Here is a 24,582-nt window from a genome sequence, read left to right as displayed (position 1 = left end):
GATAGCAGCCCCTCCCATCACTGTGAGTCTAAGAGGAAAGAATGGTTCTGTGGGCAAGGTCCAGGGCCTGCTGCCCATTGCAGCATCAGGACACTGCTCTCTCTGTCCCAGCTGTTTAACTCCATCCATGGCTCAAAGGGACCCACGTACAACTCAGGCTGCTGCTTCAGAGAGTGCAAGCCGAGAGCCTTAACAATGTGGTGTGAAGCCTGTGGGTACACAGACTGTAAGAGCTGAGGGTTGGGAGCCTCCACTTACATTTCAGAGAACGTATGGAAAAGCCTGGATGTCCAGGCAGAAAGAAGCCTAATGCAGGGGCAGAGCCCTCATGGAGAACTTCTCCTAGGGCAGTGCAGAGGACAAATGTGGGGTTGGAGCCCCCACACAAAATTCCCACTGGGGCACTGCCTAGTAGAGCTATGAGAAGACGGCCACCATCCTCCAGACTCTGGAATGGTGAAGCCACCAACAGCTTGCACCCTGCACCTGGAAAAACCACAAGGACTCAACAACAGCCCGTGAGAACAGTGCAGGGGCTGACCCCTAAAAGGCCACAGGAGCAGACTGCCCAAGGCCTTGGGAGCCCACCTCTCACATCAGTGTGTCCAAGATGTAGGAAATGGAATCAAAGGAGACTATTTTGGAGCTTTAAGATTTAATTCTTCTGTTTGCCCTGAGAACACTTGCTGGCAGAGCCTGCAGTTTCAGCATCTACCCCAAGATAACTTTGCTATGAAACATCTCATTTTTATCATTAATTTTGAATCGCTCTAGTATATCAACTTTGAAAACAAAAGACATCATTCTATTTATAATACTCTGTTTTTAGTAGTGGTATTTCCACTTAGAAAATACAGTAATTCTTGATTGCTAAAAATGTCAAATCCTAGAAAATGCAGCATTTCTATGTATGATGTTAACATCACTCTGGAATAGTTGTTGGCCAAAGATTCATTTGATGAATCCAATTTTTCTGAAATAGACAATTCTGATGATTCAGATGATTCTGATGTTAGTTCTACTTAGAAATAACTCCAAGAACAGTTTTTATATTTTGTTTTCACATTGAAAATCAGTCAGATTCGCTTCAGCCTCAAGAGCATGTTTATGTAAAATTAAAGGAACGTTGGCAGAGACCTGCACTTTTTGTTTTCTAAATGGGAAAAGGGTTAATGGCTGCCCTGCTGGGTTTCAGACTTGTAGGGTTTCAGACTGTAGCCCTTTCTTTTGGCCAATTTCTCCCTTTTGGAATGGGACAATTTATCCAATGCCTATACTTTCATTGTATCTTGGAAGTAACTAACTTGTGTTTGATTTTACAGGCTCATAGGCAAAAGGAACTAGACTTGTCTAAGATGAGACTTTGGGCTTTGGACTTTTGAGTTAATACTGGAAAGAGTTAAGACTTTGAAGATTGTTGGGAAGGCATGACTGTATTTTGAAATGTGAGAAGAACATGAGATTTGGGAAGGGCTAGGGGTGGAATGATATGGTTTGGATCTGTGTCCCTGCCCAAACCTCATGTTGAATTATGATCCCCAGGAGGATGCGGTGGCTCATGCCTGTAATCCCAGCACTTTGGGAGGCCAAGACTGGCAGATCACGAGGTCAGGAGAGCAACACCATCCTGGGTAACACGGTGGAACCCCGTCTCTACTAAAAACAAAAAATTAGCCAGGCGTGGTGGCATGCATCTGTAGTCCCAGCTACTCGGGAGGCTGAGGCAGGAGAACTGCTTAAACCCGGGAGGCGAAGGTTGCAGTGAGCCAAGATCACACCATTGCACTCCAGCCTGGTGACAGAATGAGACTCCATCTCAAAAAAAAAAAAAAAAAATCCTCGATGTGGGAGGTGGAGCCTGGTTGTAGGTGACTGGATCATGAGGGGCAGTTTCTCATGGTCTCATGGTTTAACACCATGCCCCCTTGGTCCTGTCATCAGGATAGTGAGTTCTCATGAGATCCGGTTGTTTAAAAGTGTGTAGCACCTTCATTCCCCAAGTCTTGCTCCTGCCTACATGTAAGAAGCCCCTGATCTCATTTTGCCTTCTGCCATGAGTAAAAGCTCCCTGAGGCTTCCCCAGAAGCAGATGCTGTCATGCTTCCTGTATAGCCTGCAGAACCATGAGCCAATTCAATATCTTTTCTTTACAAATTACCCAGTCTCAGGTATTTCTTTTTAGCAATATGAGAGTGAACTAATAAAGTCAACCAGAGTAAGATTATCTCACTGGCTTTGAAGAATTAAGCTGCAATGTAGTCAGAGGGCCATGGGAATGGGACATAACAGTGGTCTCTAGAAGCTGGGAGTGACTCCTTGCCAACAGCAAGCCAAAAAACAGGGATCTCAGTCCTACCACTGCAAAGAACTGAATTCTGCTGACAACCTGAACGTTTGAAAGAGGACTGTGAGCTCCAGATGAGAGTGCGGTCTGGCTGATATGTCTGTTTTGGCCTTGTAATACCCAGAGCAGAAAACCAGCTACAGTCTGCCTAGATTTCTGACGTATAGAGAAACTGAAATAGGCTGGGAGCAGTGGCTCATACCTGAAATCCCAGGACTTTGGGAGGTCAAGGCGGGTGGATTGCCTGAATTCAGGAGTTTGAGACCAAGATGAGCAACAATGGCGAAACCCTGTCTCTACAAAAAATATAAATATATACAAAAATGTTAGCCAGGTATGGTGACACACAGTTGTAGACCCAGCTGCTCAGGTGGCTGAGATGGGAGGATTGCTTGAGCCCAGGAGGCTGAGGCTGCAGTGAGCTGTGATCATGCCACTGCATTCCAGCTTGGGTAACAAAGTGAGACCCTGTCTTAGCAGAGAGAGAGAGACAGAGAGAGAGAGAGAAAAGAGAGAGAGAGAGAGAGAGAGAGAGAAAAGGGGGAGGTGAGCACACGGAGATGGAAAATGAATGCTGTTTTAACTTGCTAAGTTTGTGGTAACTTTTTACATAGCAACAAATAAATAATATGCTAACATTAAAACATCAAGTTTGAGTAAAACAGGTGATATTAAAGAACTAGTGAAGAAGACTGCTATACAAGAATCCAGAAATAAAACTAAACACACGTGTTTTAATGGTTCAGAACAGGAAGAACAGCATGGGTGACAGAGCTTAATCTGAGAAGGTAAAGAGTATGTCATGTTTGTAGTTTTGTAAGGACAAAGAAGGATATTAACATTTATTAGGCATCTTCCATTTGTTGTATTGGGTATTTTCACATTTCACAGTGATGAAAAAGCTGTTATTTTTCTTCCACTATAACAAGGAATCACACATCCTTTTTAAGTCCAGATACATATTTTTAAAGCAAAATTATATTAAAACCAAAAATATAGAAAATTCTTACTAAATTTGTATCATCAACTCTTTAGTAACTATATATAAAAGTTAATGTGTTGAGTACATATATATATCTTTTTACATATATTACTACTATAAAATATTTTCAATTAAGGTATGACTAGATTAGTGTTTTTATACAGCAAGCTCAGAGTTTTAGAAAGTCTTCTAATTCTATCATTTACATAATGAAATTTTATTTTGAGGACACATATACAAGCCTGGTTTCCCAAATGCTTTCCTCATCTAACCTGTTCAATGACCCCAAATGTAAAGTCCTTGATGGCACACAGAGACTGGAGAACTTTCTCTTTTTCCTTCTTTTTTTGTGAGATGGAGTCTCACTCTGTTGCCAGACTGGAGTGCAGTGATGCAATCTCAGCTCACTGCAACCTCTGCCTCACGGGTTCAAGTGATTTCCTTGTTTCAGCCTCCTGAGTAGCTGGGACTACAGGAGGCTGAGGCAAGGGGCGCACCACCACACCCAGCTAATTTTAATTTTTTACTTTTTTAAGTAGAGATGGGGCTTCACTATGTTGGCCAGGACAGTCTCAATCTCCTAACCTCGTGATCCACCCGCCTCGGCCTCCCAAAGTGCTGGGATTACAGGTGTCAGCCACCGTGCCTAGCCAAACTGGAAAACTTACAATATGAAAATAAACCTGGCATCCTGTTCACACAAAAAGGACTGTGTAAACAAAAGGACTTTTAAAGAACATCACTTCCATCAATATGGAAGTTGCCTAGAGTTTTTTGTCTTTGTTTTGTTTCTTTGCAAAACAGAGAGCTTATAGTCGGAATATTTTTCTTGAACTTTTTACTGAAGCATAACTTTACATGCAGAAAAATGTACGTGTTGGGTATGGTAGCTCATGCCTGTAATACTAGCTCTTTGGGAGGCCAAGATGGAAGGATTGCTTGAGGCTAGGAATTTAAGACCAGTTTGGGCAAGATAGCAAGACCCCATCTCTATAAAAAAATAATTTTAAACATTAGCCAGGCATAGTCGTGTGTACCTATAGTCCCAGCTACTCAGAAGGCTGAGAGGTGGCAGGATTATTTGAGTCAAGGAGTCTGAGGTTACAGCGAGCTACGATCAGTTGGGCCACTGCACTACAACCTGGATGACAGAGCAAGACCCTACCTCAAGAGAAAAAGAAAAAGAAAGAAAAGAGAAAAGTGTACAAATAACATATGCACAGGTCAGTAAGTTTTCACGAATGGAATCCATCATAGTACCCAGCATCTGAATCAGAAAAAGACACCACCACAGAACATTACCAGCAGCCAGAGGCCTCTCTTATACATCCTTTGCAGTTACTACCCCCATAAGGATAATCACTATCATGATTTTCATCATTGTAGATCAGTCTGAACTCTATATAAATGGAATCACTCAGTAAGTATTCTTTTGAGATTTTTCATGCTCAACATACATTTGGGAGGTTCATGCATTCTATCACATGAAGCAATGGTTTGTTCTTTTTTGTTGCTGTATAGAATTTCATTTTATAAGCAAACCACAACTTATTCATTCTGCTGATGAACATTTGGGAAGTTTCCAATTTTTAGCTGTTAAATATAGTGCTGTTATAAGCATTTTTGTACAGGTATTCTGATGAACCTAGGTATACATTTCTGTTGGGTACATAAGTAGGAGAGTAACTACCGGGTCACTGAGCATTGTTCAGCTTTAGGAGATACTGCCAACTAGTTCTTCAAAATAATTGTACAGGTCAATATGGTATGAAAATTATTATTGTTCCAGATACTTATCAACATTTGGTATTTTCTTTTTTTTTCACTTTAGACATTTTGATGATTGTGTGATCCTATTTTGGTTTAAATTTGCATTTCCCTGATGACTAACAATAGCTGTGTACCTTGTCATATACTAAATGGTCATCTGGATTGCCTCTTTTGTAAAATGAGCATTCCAGTCTTGCTTTTTTCTCCCTGATGAGTAGGAGTCTGTTATATATTATGATCAAATGTTAAAATTTAAAAATTTCTTTTTTCAGACTATCAGAGAAAATGTAACATAAGCAACATCTGAACTAAATCTGAAAAGCCTTAAAACAGTTTCTGTTCTCCCATAACACAGGTTTGATGGGGGAAAGAGAAACAAAAAGTCTACCTTTAAATATTTAATTCAGGACCAAAGTAAAATGAAAATAGGTTTAAAATTCTGACACTGGGAGAAACCCACTGGGAAGCTGTCACAAATCACAGCACTTTACAGCAATAGTCACACCCTTCAAGTTCACTATTTCTTGAAAATTAAATTTTCATTGTCAAAAACATTTTGCAGTTTGTTCTGCAAAGATAGATTCTGAGAAAAACAGGTAAATAATTGATTGGATATTCCTTTTAAAAAAGACCAGCTGAGGCCGGGTGAGGTGGTTTTCGCCTATAATCCCAGCACTTTGGGAGGCCGATGCAGGCGGATCGCAAGGTCAGGAAGTTGAGACCAGCCTGCCCAACGTGAAACCCCATCCCTACTAAAAAAAAAAAATACAAAAATTAACCAGGTGTGGTGGCAGGCATCTGTAATCCCAGGTACTCAGAAGCCTGAGGCAGGAGAATCGCTTGAACCAGGAGCAAAGGTTGCAGTGAGCAGAGATCAAGCTGCTGTATTCCAGCCTGGGTGACAGAGTGAGACTCTGTCTCAAAAAAATAATAAAAATTAAAAAAATAATAAATAAAGACCAGCTGAAAGCCTGGCTTCTGGTTTTAAATACCCTTCCATTAAAAAAACCAAACGAAACCAAAATAAAGCAGTGTCATCAAGTGTTGACCTAAACAGATTTACTGAGGCACTGGGGACAAACAGCTATACCTCCACTAGACTTCTACCTTTTGTATTACAATAAATGTCCTCTGCCTAGTATATTTAGATCTTGTATAAGCTAAAAAATGTTTCCAAGAGAGACTAGTTTTCATTCCTTTTAATGATATCAGTAACTCCCAGGGTTTCTTCTTTATAGTACATTTTTGTTTAATAAAAATGGTCTATACCATTTCTCAGAGATGAGAAGAGAATGGTAAGGGCTTTAATTAATTTTAAAAAGCCATTTTAAAAACTTAACTTTAAAAGTTGATCATCAAACATTTTCCAAGTGCGGTTTTTATAGGGGAAGGAAATAAATAAAACTAAACATACTAAAAGCATATTTCAAAATTTTAGCAATTATACCCAGGCAAGTAAATGATGCTGTTCATAAAATAGCATGTTTATTGTTTCAGGAAATTACACTGACATTTCACTAGACTTTAGGTGGAGGAAAAATGCTTCAAGGAAAATACCAGGATGTATATAGCAATTTCTTTTCTTTTCTTTTTTTTCAAGATACAAGGTTTTGCTCTGTCACCTAGGCTGGAGCGCAGTGATATGACCATAGCTCTCTGCAGCCTTGATTCCTGAGCTCAAGCAATTCTCTCACCCCAGCCTTCTGAGTAGCTGGGGCTACAGGTGCATGCCACAACGCCTGGCTGATTTTTAAATTTTCTGTAGAGAGGAGGTCTCACTATGTTGCCAGAGCTGGCCTCAAGCAATCCTCCTGACTCAGCCTCCCAAAGTGTTGAGATTACAGGTGTGAGCCACCTGACCTGGCTGAAGTAGCAAATTATATGAAAGATAATATACTTTAATTAATAAAAAATCTCCTTAAATTTCAGTTGTACAATAGAGATTTTAAAAAAAAGCAGGCCAAATACTGTGTGATACAATTCCTCTACCACATGCTGAAAGCTTTTAAATAATCTATTTCCCCTTTGTTTGAGTGACTAGTTTCCCATACTTTGAGAAAACGCTGATAAGAAATATTCTATAACCATACTTGGCAAACTCTTAGAAATGAGCTATCGGTACACAGGAGATGATGGTCCTTCCCTGTTAATAGACTTATCACATCTTCCCTTGTCCTTTGACTGAACAAACTCAATTCTATATACTCATGCAAGCTAGATTTTTCGTGGTTCTTCTTGCACTCATTTTGACAAATCACTTCTCTTTTTTATTTCATTTCACTTATTTACCAGAAACTTCGTATTTCAGGTATTCCTGGAAGGAAGAGCGATTGAAGTAGGGACCCAGACATCTTACCTTCTCCTATCTGACTCAAGAGGCACACACAATCCATTTGAAGTATTTTAGTAAAAAGTTACAAACCAGAATCTTAAAAATGGAAAGAATACCCAGTTTTACTAATCTTCATATAAACTAAAAGTAGTATTTATGAATAGTTATACAACAGTGCTGTTATAACATTTTTCAAGGTACTCTGTAATCTCTGGAATTGGATTCAGGACATCAGTCAGCAACCTGTCCAACAGGCTGGCTATCCTAGGCAACACTTAATCCTGAAAGACACCTGCTTTCTTCCAGCAGCTCAAGTTGCTTACTTTCCAAGATCTGACATTAGAAAGAGCGAGCAGAACCAGATACCTTTTCTTCTTCAAAGAACAGGGCTGCACAAACCTAAACTAATTTTTCAAGGTGCTTTTCAGCAACTCATTTACTCAAAAAATACTGCAAACTTGAGAATGACAAAAATGTGGAGTTCTATAGAGTCATATTATTAACAGGATCATATTGTTAACAGGATCTCCTCATTGGTTTCCTCTTCATGTGCCTGAGTTAATAGTACTTACAATTCAGCTTAATGACACAGTTTGAGTAGGGGCAAGAAGGGTACCAGAGAGGACAAAGGCCTTCATCTGAATTTTAATCACTGACTCAGTAAGTCTCTCTTACTTGTCAAGTATGTACAAAGAAAGTATTCTGAGTGACAATGCTTAAGGCTTCCAAACACAAGCTGAGATCATACCCAGAATTAAATGTGGAATTTTGATAGATGGAATTCCCATCAGCACTTAAAAATAACCACAGCTAAAAGAGAATTCATATCGCTGAATCATGACTCATTTTCTTGAATCATTGTTCACTAGGAACAACAGGACAAAAATTTTTGCTTCTGTTTCTGCACATAAGAATTACATATTTTAAGAAAACTTATGCAACTCAAATGTAAGAATCCAGTGAATCTTATTTCACAATACAATAGTCACCTGCTTCTCACTAAAACTGATATACAGGGAAGTGAAAACAAGAACAACAATGAACAACCACTTGGGAGCATGAAAGAACAGAAGAGAACAAAAAGTGTAACAAACACTTTTCCTCTTTAGAGACTGCTGAAGGTCAAGACGGGAGCAGAAGGGGAAACACAAGCATGTTGTCTATATAAAATGATTCTCAGAGTCTTGGGTGGATAACTGGGTAACTTTCATGAGTAAAGAATTAATTTGACAGCTCAGAACAATTTACATGTCCAGCTTCAAGTCCCTGGCCCTGGCCCCTATCTTTTGCCTTCATTTTTGTTTGAAGATACTTCATTCTTGGGATTTAACTGGGATAAATAACACAGAATTATGCCCAAGATAGAAAGAAATTGCAACGACAAAGAGAGCAGCTCCTTTGAATGAGTCAAAAGTTTTGATCAACTACAGCCAAATCTTTTTCAGAAAATGTTGTTGCTATATAGCGGAGCTCTTTACCTTCTTTGAAAATTTAATACACAAACCAATGTTTACATATAGATTGTTCACGGGAAAAAAATTTTAAAACAGTATCAAGGAGAAAACCATGAATAGTGAAAATAGGTCTGCCTTCAAGAAATCACTGGTCAAAAGAAAATTATTTCACATACATATGAGAGTTTCTTTTTCATGTCACTCATTTCACTCTACCCACTCTGTTCCCAGTTAAAATTTGTCTTTATTTAAGGTGATGGGTATCCCAAGTATACTGATTAGATCTTTACAAATTGTATAAGCATATTAAATTATCACATGAACCCCATAACTATACACATGTATTATACATCAATAAAAACTTGTTTAAAAATAAAATTTATCTTTAGCCACAAAGTGGGCACCTTTTTATTGTCTTTTTCTAACACAGAAAGAATGAACCTGCATAATCTGACATTTGTTTTCAGAAGAAAAAAAGAAGTGTGCTTCTTTTGAGTATTTTTCTCTTTGTAGTGCATGGTAGTGAGTTTTACAATGATTAGCTTGGTTAATAAAATAGTTTCTTTTAACTTAGCAAAATACCAGCAATAGATTAATGACTTCTGATTATTTCTGGCATCAGGAAACATACTCAGGCCAAAGGCCCATTTTACTCTCTCATTCTTTCTATCATATAATATACACACACAACATAATATACATAGATATATCATGGCAGTCCTTTCACATGTTCAAAGCAGGATAAAAGCTGAGAGAAGAATCTACACTTTGTGTAATACTGTTAAGTTGGTCAGAGCATTATGCCCTCATTCTCACAGCCATCAGTCCTCTTAAAAACAGTGTGCTTCAATAATGGATTCTCCAGTAAGACAAACAGTCTCTTCTTTCCCAGTGGGTGGAGAATTCACTTTGTAATTTGGTTTCCGATATAGCTGAGAGGAGTAATGAAACTATTCCTTACAACTTACTGCCCATCCCACGCAGACTTGTAAATCAGTGCTGCACTTACACAGACCCAGCCAAAAACTGGAATGAGCAGGTCAGGCTTTAATACAAAAGGACAACATCCCTTTACTGTGCTTATGGCCAAATCAAGCTAACTTGTTCCCAGGAGCTGTAAAGAGCCATAACAGATTCTGTTGACAGTGGCTATCTTTACTATTTAGCTCACTAGAATAGTGTGGTCTCTCATCCCCACAATAGTCTCCAGAAAAATGGAAAGGGCAGCAACCTTTTTTAGGAACTAAATGAAAATGTATGAAGACATGTTCACTGTCTGTTGTGGCTCTCAAGATCCTTCACTTAAATTATCCTCTAACACATAATTCACAAGGTGAAGTGACAGAGGTCCTTATAACAAAGCAGAGAGAAACAGAACTGGACCTTGGATAAGAAAGCAATTGGTCAAAATAGCTAGATAATTAAAAAAAAGTTACCTCATATTTTTCTTTGAGTAAATGTAAGAAAGGCAGCGAATATAATTTGCTTTCAGTAAAATAGCTATGTTACAAAAATAGATATTTGCATACAGAAAAAAGTTTACTAACATATTTAGACAGAAAACTGATAAGTTCTAAAGTCTTTTAAAAGTTAAAATCAATTTGAAAGAGTTTTGTAATTCAGAATATGCCACAGCCATGTAATTCTTTACATAAAAGCAGCATAGAAACTATAATCATTTTCCTTCACTGAAAGCCATTTTTTCCTCTTAATAAATATTTTGTTATATATTTTTGGTTTTGGTCAAGAGCATGTATCAATAGTGATTTGATGACATCCATTCCTCAATATCTCCTCCCCATATGATTTAAATCTAGGTTTATGATGGACATGGTCTATTTAGGCAATAATTCATCGTAGTTGGGGCTAGCAGATGTAGATAAGATATAACCCTAAATATAATTGGTTCTATGAAAAACATGTTAAACAGAGAATAAGGAGATCTAGGTTTTCACTTCAGTTCTGTTCCTAATTCTGACCTTGGGCAAGTACCTTAGACCACAGAATTTTCATTGAAAATGAAGAGACTAGACTAGATCATCTCCAAGTCTCTTTCAGATTTAACTTTCAGTAAGTCAATAAATTTTCTTACTTGTCATCTTGGCAGAGGATATTAAAAGCTTACCCTGGGCAAAAGTAACAAGCAAAGTTCTCATTTGAATGCTCTTACTGTTATCTATGGATCAAACCTGTTGAACTTTTGAACGACACAGATTGATTATATGTTACTGAGATTCAAGCAAGGCTGTTAACATCTTGTTGATGGTCAATATACTCGGTCTCACTCAGAGAGAAATGAGCTTTACCTATTTCCAGGTACCTTTATATTTCATAAAGAATTTCAGGAAAGATCCAGAATAAGGATCCATTTCACATTATTGACAGAACAAGTAAATGCTGCAGCGTTAATAATTTTGCTATGGTCATTATTCTTTTAATTAATCTGAGTTTCTCAGATGGTTATTCTTGTGCTGGATTTTCTACTGGAATGCTAACAGATAGCTTCCACAAAGTATTTCTGTGAACTCACAGTAATAAAAACCAACCTATTTTTTTAAAGCCAATAATCATAAAGGTAAATAGTCATTGTATTTGCGTAATTTTTTAAAAAAACACATTCCCCTTAAATACATGACTTTTCATTTCAGTCTCAGACTCTAGGAACTCTTACCTGGGGTCTGCATCCTGCGAAGTTTCTGGGAGTGCTAACATGATCTTTCCACCAAGCCAGTCAGAAACTCAAAACACTTTGTATACTGTACTCGCCTGTGCTCGCTTTCCTGCTCTCTCCCTTTTTGCTCTCACTCCGTGCCTCAGACGGTTTGGAATGCAGAAAAGCAAGAGCCAATGCCAGTTAAACTCAATCCTGGCCCCAACCCCACCCCACCCCCAATCCCGTTCTTTTGCTATAGAGTACTAAACAATAGCCACCCTTCCTTACTCACTCACTCGGCTTTCTTCCACAGCACTGGGTGCAGGCAGTCTACTTCAGGAGAAGCAATGTGATTTACACCAAGCTAAGTAATTCATTTTTTTCTATCACAAAGGATGGGAGGGCGGATGTGTGCATCTGTGCACTTTAAGAAGTGATTCTGTCATAAGCAGTCTAAAATAAAACTAAGTTCAGAGATTCTTATTTTGAAAGTTACTATGTTGAATTTAAATATAAACTCTTCAGAGTATAAAAACCAGGTAAATCTTACAGCTGATGCAGAGATAGAAGTCTGTTAGCACATATACATTACTATCAAACTACTTTATTAAACAGATCAATTTAACTTACCATAATGGAAAAGTCTAAAATTTAGAAAAAGAACAAAGTTTTTATTTCCCGAAAACCCTTTATTCAGGTCTTAAGCCTGAACTCCATTTCTTAAAAATTATTTTAAAAAATATTTAATACTTTACTCATACAGAAATGCCTTGTATTATGCAGACTCTATGTTATATAGTCTGTAGCTGTGTTGAGGGTAGTGTTGACTACTAAGGGCAAAGTTTTAAAATGAAAAGTCCATCTACTGTTAGGCAAGTCCCATGAAGTTAGGAAGTTATTAGACTCCTGGAAGTTGATGCTTGCTTTTCCCCCTCATTTTTTTTAACTTACTGACAGATAAAAATCTGCTTTGCTGTAATCAAGAGATTTCATATTGAGATTAAATCTAAGAACTTCATTTTAAAAATAAAGAATAATCAAAACAATTTTATATATTGAGTGACTTTGCAAAACTAATTTTCTACTAGATGCAATGAAATTATAGATGGCATTACTGTTCTCAGTCATCACTTTATTTTGTTTTAAAATCAGTCATATTTCTAGGGTTTTATTTATATATTGTCCCCATAAAAAGGCAGATCAACTATGCAATTTTCATTACCAATATGATGACCTAACACATTATGCAGGTGCTCAGTTGCTGAGGTTAGCAGGTCAGAACTGATCAATGAAAAAATTCATAGTGGACTCCACCTGCCACTTTAAAGCAGTGGAACAGAAGAGAAATGAAAACAACACAGTATTAATCTATCATCTACCTTTTAACAAATAGCTGATGGAAACACATACACTGTATCTATCATCTATCTACCCATTTATATTTACATATATATGTATTATATATCTTACATATTAGATACATATTATACACATTAAGATGAGGAACACATAATCATCTAGTATAAAAAATAGCTAAATCATTGTGATAAGTTCCAAGAAGGACAAGAACAGGGTGCTATGTTTGTGTATAATATGAGGATCATGGTTTAATAAGTTGGTAACTAAGTATTGGAATTGATTGATGATGTTATTTATGTTTGAATTATAAGGTTATGGAATCCCAGTGCTGGAAGAGATCTTTAAAATCATCTAGTCCAACAACTCATTCACTGCTTGAATTTTTCTTATTATTCATTTGTTCAATGCTGGTATTTGACTATTTTTTGACTTAAAAACACAGCATTTTTATGTAGTTCAACCTAATACAAACATTTATTAAGTTTAGTGCTGGGTAAGGACCACATAAGATGGATTAGTCAAGACAACCCCACCCAACTCTTTATACAGGGGAGAAATGTAAAACCAAATAATTATAACATAGTGATTATTTGTAGAAATAAAATGGCTAAAGTGGCCTCACCTATCCAAAATGAACAGGCTTGGTGCTGAGTTGAGTGGTCAAATTGTGTGATCTAATGCATTAGTTCAAAACTCCATCAAACTCCAAGAGGCTATTCCTAGCCAATAAGCCAATTCACTGCATAGACATGAATTTCAGCCACTTTCTAGCTTGAGCTCATGGCTAAATAGTGCAGCATTTACTTGTGCTTCTCCGGCTTCTTGGAGAACTCACTCATGCTGCAGGAGAAGATTAAAATTTTATCAGTCACTTCAGTCTCTCTCCCAAAAGCTACGTTTCCTTGGCCATGGCACCACAGCACATGGCTTTAGGTTCATAGACATTGAAGGTTAAGTAGAAATTACTCTGAGAAGCAACTTCTACTGACCACGATCCCATCTGTAGAAGTAGGTCCTAACTGGGTAAATGATGAAAGGACTATCTTTCCTTGCATTTAATTCTATTGGCTTCAGTAAGTTACTTGAAACTGCACAAGATGGAGATGAATTCCTTAATGTTCTTATTTCAGCACATAACATACACAGTGCTAGGCTCTGGTGTCAGAAAATAGATATCCTATGGCCCCTGTCCTTAAGTTATGCTAAAGTCCTCCTAAGTCTAAACATTTTAAAAAGGTTTGACGACTGAAATATATTCATCCATCCATCCACCATTTGTTAAGTACTGACTAATGTCAGGCATTTTCCTAAACTCTGGGGATAAGTGGGAAATAAGACAAAGTCCCTGCTGCCAACCTACCCTTACCATGTACATATTATTGGAACAATATACTGAATTTTCAAAAGGACATTCCACTTATGCGCTTTTTTCATTTGTTTCAGCAACTGGAGAGAGCTGTATCACTCAGAATCTGAGTGGTGGCAGAGACTATACCTGCCTTGTTCGCTGCTGTATCTGCAACGCTAAGTATACTGTCTGCCATATAGTAAGTGCTTACTAAGTATCTGTTGAATAAATAAATGGTCTGAAAACAGGGATAAGTGAACTCCTGGAAGCTACATCTATGATAGTTTCAAAATTCAATATCAACAAATATTGTGTTTCTAAAAGGCTGTGAGATTTTTCTTTCCTATTTATGAATCAACCAATACTATACTTCCTGAATTTTGAAGAATGCAGATAATGTATTTTCCCCCCCATCCCATAAAAAAGTAATATTATGGGATTCTGACTTTGGTACAGGTATACAATTCAATATGCTAGCCATTAAGAAATCCTGAAACCATAAACGCATGATCTTTTTGAAAATCAATGGGCACAAAAATAAGCTAGCGGTATATAATTAAAAATTACATCCAGGTGCGGTGGGTCAGGCCTGTAATCCCAGGACTTTGGGAGGCCGAGGCAGGTGGATCACCTGAGGTGAGGAGATTAAAACCAGCCTGGCCAACACAGTGAAACCCGTCTCTACTAAAAATAGAAAAATTAGCCAGGCGTGCTGGGGGTGGGGGGCACCTGTAATCTCAGTTACTTGGGAGGGTGAGGCAGGAGAATTGCTTGAACCTGGGAGAAGGAGGTTGCAGTGAGCCAAGACTGCACTATTGCATTCCAGTGTGACAAGAGCAAAACTCCATCTTAAAAACACAAAAAACAAAAAACTTGCATATCAATTTTATTCCTTATCAAATAAATTAATGAACAAGCTACGCTGTTAATACCTATATTCTCCTCTTCCAAGCAGAAAACACATCTCAAAGCAAACTAACTCTGGTTACACCAAGCTGTTAGTGTGTTTCCTCTTCTGAACACCAGATGATCATAAACTCAGCTTCTTCTAATCATAAACAGTGTCTTTTCAGGTTTTCCCATAAACAAGATTGGCATTCTGATATATGGGTCTTCCCACTGCATTCTTTTTAGAATTCATATTTAAAAAGGAAACCATTGTTTATAATTTGAATGACAAACACCAAAGTCACCCACTTATTCAGAAATGCCATTAAAATTTTATTTAATTTCATTTTTATAAAGACGGGATGCCAGCACAATACACAGACACACATAACATACACACTTCTGCTCTCTGATAAAGAAGCATTAATTCATATAGTTAGCAAAGTACTTACAAGTGTTTAGAAAGGGCCATGTCAAACAAGTAGCAATTATGATAGCCACAAAATATTTTTAAAACTTCTGGTTAAGCATTAGAGTTTTACTTTGCTCTTTCCACTAAGATGACTTAGTAAACTGCATTTTTTTTTTTTTCTGGAATGGCAATTGGCTAGGAGGAAGTATTATAGGGAGTAGGCAAAATCAAATATCAGTCTCCTGATATTGAGTTGAGAAACTCAGGCTTTCAGGTGAATAAGACCACAGGTCAAAGAAAAATAAGCAAAATCCAAATGGGAAAATACAAGGAAATCCTTTCCTACTTTTACTTCATCATATGAAAAAGATTATACTACAAGAACAAAAGCAACACTTCTATTTCTACAAAAATTCATTAATAAACAATGAAAAGCAACTAAAAGTATTTTGAGATAGTGTTGGATATTACTGGATACTACCTCTTAATGTGCTCATAGAGCCAAGGACATGCCTGTGATATTGGAATTCCTCACTTAAAAACGGAATTTAAACAAACTCATTTTCTTCAGTGGTTTTAAATATATATTTATATATTTATTTATATACACATACATATATTTATATATATATATACACATACATAATTTTATATATATACATAAACACACACACACATACTTATCTATTAGGCTTACGGATTTCCTATTAAGCTAATGTGCTGTCACAACTAACACAGAGGTCCATTTTTCTCATATAATGCAGATAACACTCAGTTTCAGTAGAAATAACGGTCATTAGGCATTTGTTTTTGCCTTCGTTTTAAAGAACATTTGCAACTATGAGCTACTGTTTTTATAAAATCTATTTAGAAAAACCATAGATTTTATGGTACAATCACTCTTTGGCATACCACTGATACAAAAACATATATATGTACTATGTAATTCAAAATACTACTGCAGGTAGTTGACGTCATTCAATTTCCATTATTTCCTTACAACTAACAGAAGCACACCAAAATCCAGTAGAACTCTAAAGGATTGTCAACAAGCATTTAAAAAAAGAAAAGAAGAAAAAGAAAAATTCTAACAGTAATTTCCTACGGAAACAGAGTTCTAAAATATACAACCTAAGAAGCAAATTATATTATTTTGCCTATTTTACAGATGAGAAAATGGAGACACAGGTTAAGTGAGTAACTTGCCCAAAGTCACAAAGTAGTAGAGCCAGAATTCATGCTTTAGCTGGCTCCTGGATTGCTTTCCCTTAACCACTATGGCACACTAAACTACTCCAAATTTATCTTTAATTGTCATTTTGGGGATTTTTTTTTCCTTTTCATAGCTTTCTATACTTTCCAATTTTTTTATAATATAATTAATTTTATAAAGGAGCTTGCACATTGTTCCAAATTAGGTTTATCAGAAACTATTGCTCGTTTCTTCAGTGTGTATTAATCCAGATGCAACAATGTACATATTTCTTGGAACAACACATTGAATTTTCAAAAGAACATTCCGCTTATGTGCTTTCTCATTTGTTTCAGCAACTGGAGAGAGCTGTATCACTCAGAATCTGAGAGGCAGCTCCCGACTTGAAAATGATCACTCTGTGTGATGTGTGAGCAGTTTCCAAACATCTGTGTCCTAGGATATGGACGGGCCAGGGGAGAGGGAGATCAGTGTGTGAGTGTATGTGTGTTTTAAGAGAGAAGGGAATAGACTGAGTAAGGAAAGGAGAAGAAACATATCCTCAGTATCAGTAGTCTATCCCCAAGTTTTGTGTTGTTTGGAATAAATCAAATTCAAGAGAAAACGAAGGGCCCCTTTTCCTCAGTTCAATGGCTACTTATTTTCCTCCTCCATTTTTTAACATATTTAATATTAAATAGGCCAATGAATTTAATCAGACCCTATCTTTTATATAAAGAAATAAAGTAGAAAAACCAGTATTACAAATATATACAGTGCTTGGTTTGTAGATATGCCATATTGATTTTCTGCAGAATATTATCCTTTAGCCATACCTTTGAAACTTACGGTCTGATTATTTTTTAAAAAGAAAATAAATGCCCCAAAGGAAAATTTAAGTTCTTAAGCAAAATAAATAAATAAAATAATAATAATCCATGGTACTTCTACTTACTGCTTCTGAACCATTACAATAGTGACAGTGACAAAAATAAGACTCTTAATTATTTTCTAGGCTCCAAAAGGACAATCTTGTTCTATTTTATGATGCTGGTTATATTACATTTTTATTTCAAATATTGTATTTTAAAATATATTGCCGTTTTTTTTTTTTGAGACAGAGTCTTGCTCTGTTGTCAGGCTGGAGTGCAGGGGTGTGATCTTGGCTTACTGCAACCTCTGCCTCACAGGTTCAAGCAATTCTCCTGCCTCAGCGTCCCAAGTAGCTGGGACTATAGGCATGCTCTGCCATGCCCAGCTAATTTTTGTATTATTAGTAGAGATGAGGTTTCACCATGTTGACCAGGATGGTCTCGATCTCTTGACCTCGTGATCCGCCCGCCTCGGCCTCCCAAAGTGCTGGGATTACAGGCGTGAGCCACAGTGCCTGGCCTGTCAATATTTTTTAGAAGGATTATTTTTTAAAGTTCCTATGTAATGACATGTATTTTTTTATCTTTTAAAAGTTGCAGCCGGGCGCAGTGGCTCACGCCTGTAATTCCAGCACTTTGGGAGGAAGAGGTGGTCAGATCACTTGAAGTCAGTAGTTTAGACCAGCCTGGCCAACATTGTGAAACTCCAACTCCACCAAAACTACAAAAATTACCTAGGAGTGGCAGTGCATGCTTATAATCCCAGCTACTACTTGGGAGGCTGAGGCAGGAGAATGGCTTGAAGCCAGGAGGTGGAGGTTGCAGTGAGCTGAGATAGCGTCATTGCACTCTGGCCTGGGTGACAAGAGCAAACTCCGTCTCAAAAAAAAAAAGTTACAACGGATATATATAAATGAATTATCTTTTACCAAGTGTAAAACATTGTGGACATGAAAAATAAACCCATAAATAATCATTTTTAGTTTTTGAAAATGTCATTAAATAAGAAAAATAACTTTCAAGAGGTTAAAACTTCCCTTTAAATTACTGCACATGCAGTAAAAAATTACTATTATTAAAAAAATTCAACACCGTAAGAAATGAATTAGATATTATACCCAGAAAAGACAAAAGCAATGTTATAAAAGGCATGGAATTACACAAGGTCTTTAATCAATTCATGATCAATTCCAAAACAATGATCCCACAAAGAAAACATAATGTAGTTCAGCAGCACAAATACTACATTCAAAGACAGATTTACCATTGCTTTAAAAACAAGCTAAGTTTTTCTGTCTACCACAAGGGTTAACATATTTTCTCTTGGTAGTAAAATATGTTATCTAAATGTACTACTGCTGAAACTACAGACAAAAATTTACTACTAATGAAAAACTTAAAAATCCTCTAGGAGAACTTTGTTTCAGTGAGTAAAAAAGTAATTCTCAGAAAAGATAAACATTCTGGTTTTGAATATAGTCAAGAATTATGATTATATACTATTCTGTAACCTATCTTCAACAGTAATTACTATCAACAGGTAAGTGTGCCCCACAGGTAAAGTAAACTTGGGTTTTTGAACTCATTTAAAACTAAATAATGTATCTGACATGCTGATCTTAACTTATTTATGCTGGAAGTTGCAATTTCTTTTGCAAAAAATCAGACTTTGGTGATGACCTTGAGCAATAGGATATAAATAACTCCCACAAACTTACCATTCCAATAATGTAACACTAGGCATAAATGAGTTAAAATGTCATATTGACTAAAAAACAAAAATAGGTGAAAAATAGCTTCATCTCAGTAAAGTCTAATATTTGAGTGATATTTTATGGATGAAAAAAATTGAGAGAATAAAAAGAGATTAATAAATCTGATAAGGAAACATTCATTAGTGACTAAAGGCAAATTCACACAACCACTATGACATTTCTCAAGGCCACAGAGAGAAATTAGATAGGGATATCTTTGTCTAAGAATTGGAGATAACTTTTTCTCCCTCATATAAGGAAATAAGTGGTTGCCATCTGATTGGTAATGTGACAGGCCACAACACTGATTTTGAGAATAGAGTTTTTTTTTTTTTGAGTCAGAGTCTTGCTTTTATTGCCCAGGCTGGAGTTCAGAGGCACAATCTCGGCTCACTGCAACCTCCACCTCCTGGGTTCAAGCCATTTTCCTACCTCCGGCTCCTGAGTAGCTGGGATTACAGGTGCCTGCCACCATGCCCAGCTAATTTTTTTTCTGTTTTTAGTAGAGACGGGGTTTCACTTTGTTGGCCAGGCTGGTCTTGAACTCCTGACCTCAGGTGATCTGTCTACCTTGGCCTCCCAAAGTGCTGGGATTACAGGCGTAAGCCACTATGCCCGGTCAAGAATATAGGTTTTCGGTAGAGAAAATCTAGGCTTGAATTAAAAAATTTATTCATGCATTCACTCATTCATTCAATTATTAATGGGCTATGATTTAGCCTATACCATCATGTATTGCATAATTAAAATCACCATCCACAAAACATTTAAAATTTACTAAAATTTTTATGATGCATGTTTTAAATTTTATGTCATATCTATACATATAAACATGAAGTTAACAAGAATATAATCAATTGAAAAATGCTGAAAGTATATTGTACATTCTTCTTTGACATTTAATTGAACTCAATATTTATTGATTGCTAAATGCCAAAAATGTTTTTTGTATAGAAATTCTTTAAATGATGCATGAAGTTACATGTCTAGTAAATAGAATTTCACTCATCACAGTTTGTCCTATGACTACTAATAGCAACAAAACCCCCATATAGTCTCTTTTAATATTTTTAAATGGATGACTACACATTTTTTCCTCCACTAAGTAAGTAAAAGAGACAACATGACAAATAAATTTATTTTAATAAGGGAATAGGGAATTCAACCACTGACAATGTCATAGGACATGGGAGTATAGAACTCTGCCTCTTAGCCAGGTATGGTGGTGTGCACCTGTGCTGCCAGCTACTCGGGAGGCTGAGGCAGGTGAACTACTTGAGCATAGGAGATTGCAGCTGCAGTTTGCAGCACTGTATTCTGGCCTAAGTGACAGAGCAAAATCCTGTCTCAAATCAATCAGTCAATCGGTCAATCAATCAATCAATCAATCAGAACTCTGCCTCTTTTGCTCACCACTTCTAAGGTACTACATTAGCAGATAGAAGAGCACAGTGGTTAAGAGGACTGACTTTAGGGCCAAATTCCTAGGTTCAAATACCAGCTATGTCATTTACTACTTATGGTTTCTTGGACAAGCACTGTCTCAGTTTCATTAAGTGCTGGCAAACAAACAAAGAGGCATAATTACAGTACCCACCTTATAGGGTTATGTGAATAAATATTTGCAAAGTGCTTAGAACCGTACTTGGCACAAACCACTACATAAATATTTGTTAAGTAAAATAAAATAAAAACAGTATTCTGGGAGAGGGGCGCTGTTATTAAATGACAAACATATTCATTGTATAGAAATTCTATAAATGAAGATGAAAGGTGAATAAAAGGAAAATGAGAGAAATTTTTTTCACTCCTCATTTGACATGGTATTCTTTCCCTCCTTACCTCTTTACAGATTTCTCTATTCACTAGGACCCACAAGCTATTATTGATCAGATTCTCTGAAATCTTTTTCTTTTCCTTCCGTTTACAGAAATGTTTAATTCTTTTACTAGGGAACACTTTTAATCTGTTATTTAATGGCCCAGAGTACAGCCCACTGCAACTCCAATTATATGAAAAAGTCTACAACTTTGTCAAAAAGAACTCCATTTTACCAAGAGTAAGGTTCAGTCTTGTTCGGTCCACAAAGAATATGTATTAGAAATAAGATGCTACATACTCTACGTTGTAATAATAGATTCCTTGGTAAAAAAAAAAAAAAATGCAGACATCATAAATCACCCAAGGAGAGATGTAAATAGAATATATTTGTGAAATAATTTCTCAGGTATGCAGGACAGTAGCTTGCAGATATATACTGCAAGCAGAAACACTAAGACAAAATAATACATTACTTATATTACTCATATTATGGTCTATCATTAGCCTAATCTTCTGAATTTATCCAATCAAACAACTTTGAGAAAAGATTTGTGCAGGGCTTACTAGTCATCTGATAACACTGCTATAACACAGTGGAACTGTAACAAACTAGTGCCTTATCTTGAGCATTCAATAATATTTATCCTTCCCCTACCCTCACTAATGACTCTGATTAAAGCAATTTAGTCAATAATATAATCAACCAAAATTTACTGAATGTAAATATTAATGTATAATACTAATATACACCACAGCCTTGCATCATTTTACCCTAGTTTGGACTGGATGCTCACTCAGTCAGCTACATAGCACCATCTAGAGGCTTCCTTTTACCAAGATTCTGGGGATAACTTTTGTCTTTCTCTTGTCCCCTTTTTAAGAGACAGGGTGTCTCTCTGTCACCTATGCTGGAGCACAGTGGTGCAGGCTGAAGCAATCCTCCTGAGTAGCTGCGACTTCAGTCTTGTCCTTTAGTAAGAGTACACTTGACAGATACATTAGCTTGGAATATAATCTCAGTTTAGACATCATGTTCACTTGGAATTTTAAGGGTACTGCTCCAAGGTCTCAGGCTCTAATATCACTATCAAGAAGTCAGATGCTGCTCTTACTCAAATCCTTTATAGAGTAATTTTTGTTTCTGCTTTAAATCCCTGAAAACTTTTCAGAAGGGTCTCTCCCATTGCAGATGTTCTGAAATTTCCTGAAGATGTGCCTTCAAGTGGGTCTATATTTATTAACCATACTAAGCACTTCACAGGCCTATTAAACTGAAAATTCAATGAACCAAATGTCAGTTCTGGGACATTTTCTTTCAGATCTTCACCAAATGTTCCTTAATCAGTGAGGCTATTTCTGATGATCTCATATAAAAATAACATTCCTTTGCTCCCTTCTCCACTCACAGCACTCCCTACATCCTTTACCTTACCTCATTTTTTCTCCATTGCATGTCACCATGGGGTATATTGTAAAGGTGTTTGCTTTGCCAGTCTAGTCCCACCAGAATGTAAGTTCCCTGAAGGCAGGGGCTTTTGTCTATACTGTTGGCTATTTTTGAATGCTTTGTTCAACAGGCCAGAACAGTGTGTGGTGCATAATAGGAATTTTAAAAAATGTATTTGAGGAATGAAAGGCTATACTCCCTAGGTTAGGCAATTTACTAAGTTAATTACTCTGCAGGGCTCTGAATCAGGGAACAAATATCGTTGGGGAGAGGAAGAAAAATGAGACAAGGTCTCACAGCTGCCTGTTAGTATTTATTAGGCATTCATAACCAGAAATACCCTATTGGTAATTGTGTTAGTATTTATAAGGCACTCATAACCAGAAATAACCTATCGGTAAAGCATTAGGGAAATACCATGATAAGGTGAATTAAAAGTCATACAGACCTGGGTTTAAATTCTGGTTCTGCCACTTATTTGGCATCAGTATTCTTGCCTACAAAGTAAGAGTACTAATAATACTTGTTTCACTGGACTACTGCCAGGAATACATGAGATAACATACATCCGGAATTTAGCATTGTCACTGTTTTATCATAATTATGTCTACCTAGTTACATCACTTATTGTTTCTTCACATGCATAACTATTCTTTATTTTTATTCTAAAAACATAAAGAGATTAATTTGAGGTGGCAATCGGTGATACTAAGAAATAAGAATTACAGAATGAGTAAGATCTAGCATTTGATAGCACAACAAAGTAACTACAGTCAGCAATAATTTGTTGTACATTTTAGAATCACTGAAGGAGTAAAATTGGAATGTTCATAACATAAAGAAATAATGAATGCTTGAGGTGACAGATACCACTTACCCTGATGTGACTATTATACATTATATGTCTGTATCAAAATATCTCATGTGCCCCATAAATATATATACCTACTACTACATACTCATACAAATTAAGTATTTTTAAAAAAGAAATAGGAATAAGAGACTCACAAAAGTAGCTGATTCATGGTACTACGTACTAAAAATGCGATAGGAGATGAGATTGTTTGTATAGCAGAAAAAATAAACAGATGTATCGGTTCCCTAGTCCTGCCATAAAAAACTACCACCAACAGAGTAACTTAAAACAATGGAAATTTATTCTCTCATAATTTTCTGGGAGTCAGAAGTCCAAAATCAAGGCATAGGCGAAGCCACTATTCCTTGGAAGTCTGCAGAGGAAAAGACTTGCTTGCCTCTTCCAGTTTCTAGTGGCTCCAGGCATTCCCTGGCTTGTGTCTGCCTTATTCCAATCATTGGCTCTGTCTTCACAAGGCCTTCTCCTCCATGTCTATGTCTTTTCCTCTTCTGTCTCTTACGAGGACATTTGTTATTGGATTAGGGCCCACCTAGATATCCAGAATGTTCTTATCTTGAGATTTTAAATTTAATTATATCTACAAAGACCTTTTCTCTAAATAAGGTCACTCTCAGGACTTGCCATTTCTATACTGTTTTTCGAGGAACAAGAACCAGCAAGGATGTCTTTCTGCCAGTTATGGTGTCTGATTCAACAAAGAACTGTAGCCAGGCACGGTGGCTCATGTCTGTAATCCTAGAACTCTGGAAGGCTAAAGTGGGTGGATTGCTTGAGCCAGGAATTTGAGAACAGCCTGGCCAATGTGGTGAAACACTGTCTCTACAAAAAAAAATACAAAAAATTATCTGGGTGTGGTGGGTGTGCCTACAGTCCCAGCTACTCAGGAGGTTGAAGTGGGAGGTTCACTTGAGCTTAAGAGGTTGAGGCTGCAGTGAGTCAAGGTCATGCCACTGCACTCCAGCCTAGGTGACAGAGTAAGACCCTTTCTCAAAATATAAATAAAAAAAAAAAATAAAATAAACAGCTTTTTATTAATTATATTCTCCCTGGTAAGTTAATAATTTTCCAATATCTAAG

At 36.8% G+C, this 24,582-nt stretch overlaps 1 protein-coding gene across 7 annotated transcripts in view; it reads right to left on the bottom strand.

The window, feature by feature from the left end:
* RASAL2 (RAS protein activator like 2) overlaps positions 1-24,582 on the bottom strand; it is a 375,087-nt gene that overhangs the window by 126,791 nt on the left and 223,714 nt on the right. Inside the window, exon 1 of one of the 7 annotated variants that reach the window (XM_012444496.2) lies at positions 11,554-11,711. The exons of 5 other annotated variants lie outside the window; for them this stretch is intronic. In XM_012444496.2, coding sequence (XP_012299919.1) covers positions 11,554-11,566 — 13 coding nt within the window. In that variant the 5' untranslated portion in view covers positions 11,567-11,711. Of the gene's footprint in view, positions 1-11,553; positions 11,712-24,582 lie in introns of those variants that run through there. One more of the 7 variants, XM_012444495.3, reaches the window with a different exon arrangement.

The sequence above is a fragment of the Aotus nancymaae genome, unplaced genomic scaffold (genome assembly GCF_030222135.1).
Source record: "Aotus nancymaae isolate 86718 unplaced genomic scaffold, 86718_ANA_hifiasm-v0.15.2.pri h1tg000108l, whole genome shotgun sequence".
Lineage (NCBI taxonomy): Eukaryota > Metazoa > Chordata > Mammalia > Primates > Aotidae > Aotus > Aotus nancymaae.
This window is presented reverse-complemented; position numbering and strand designations above follow the sequence as displayed.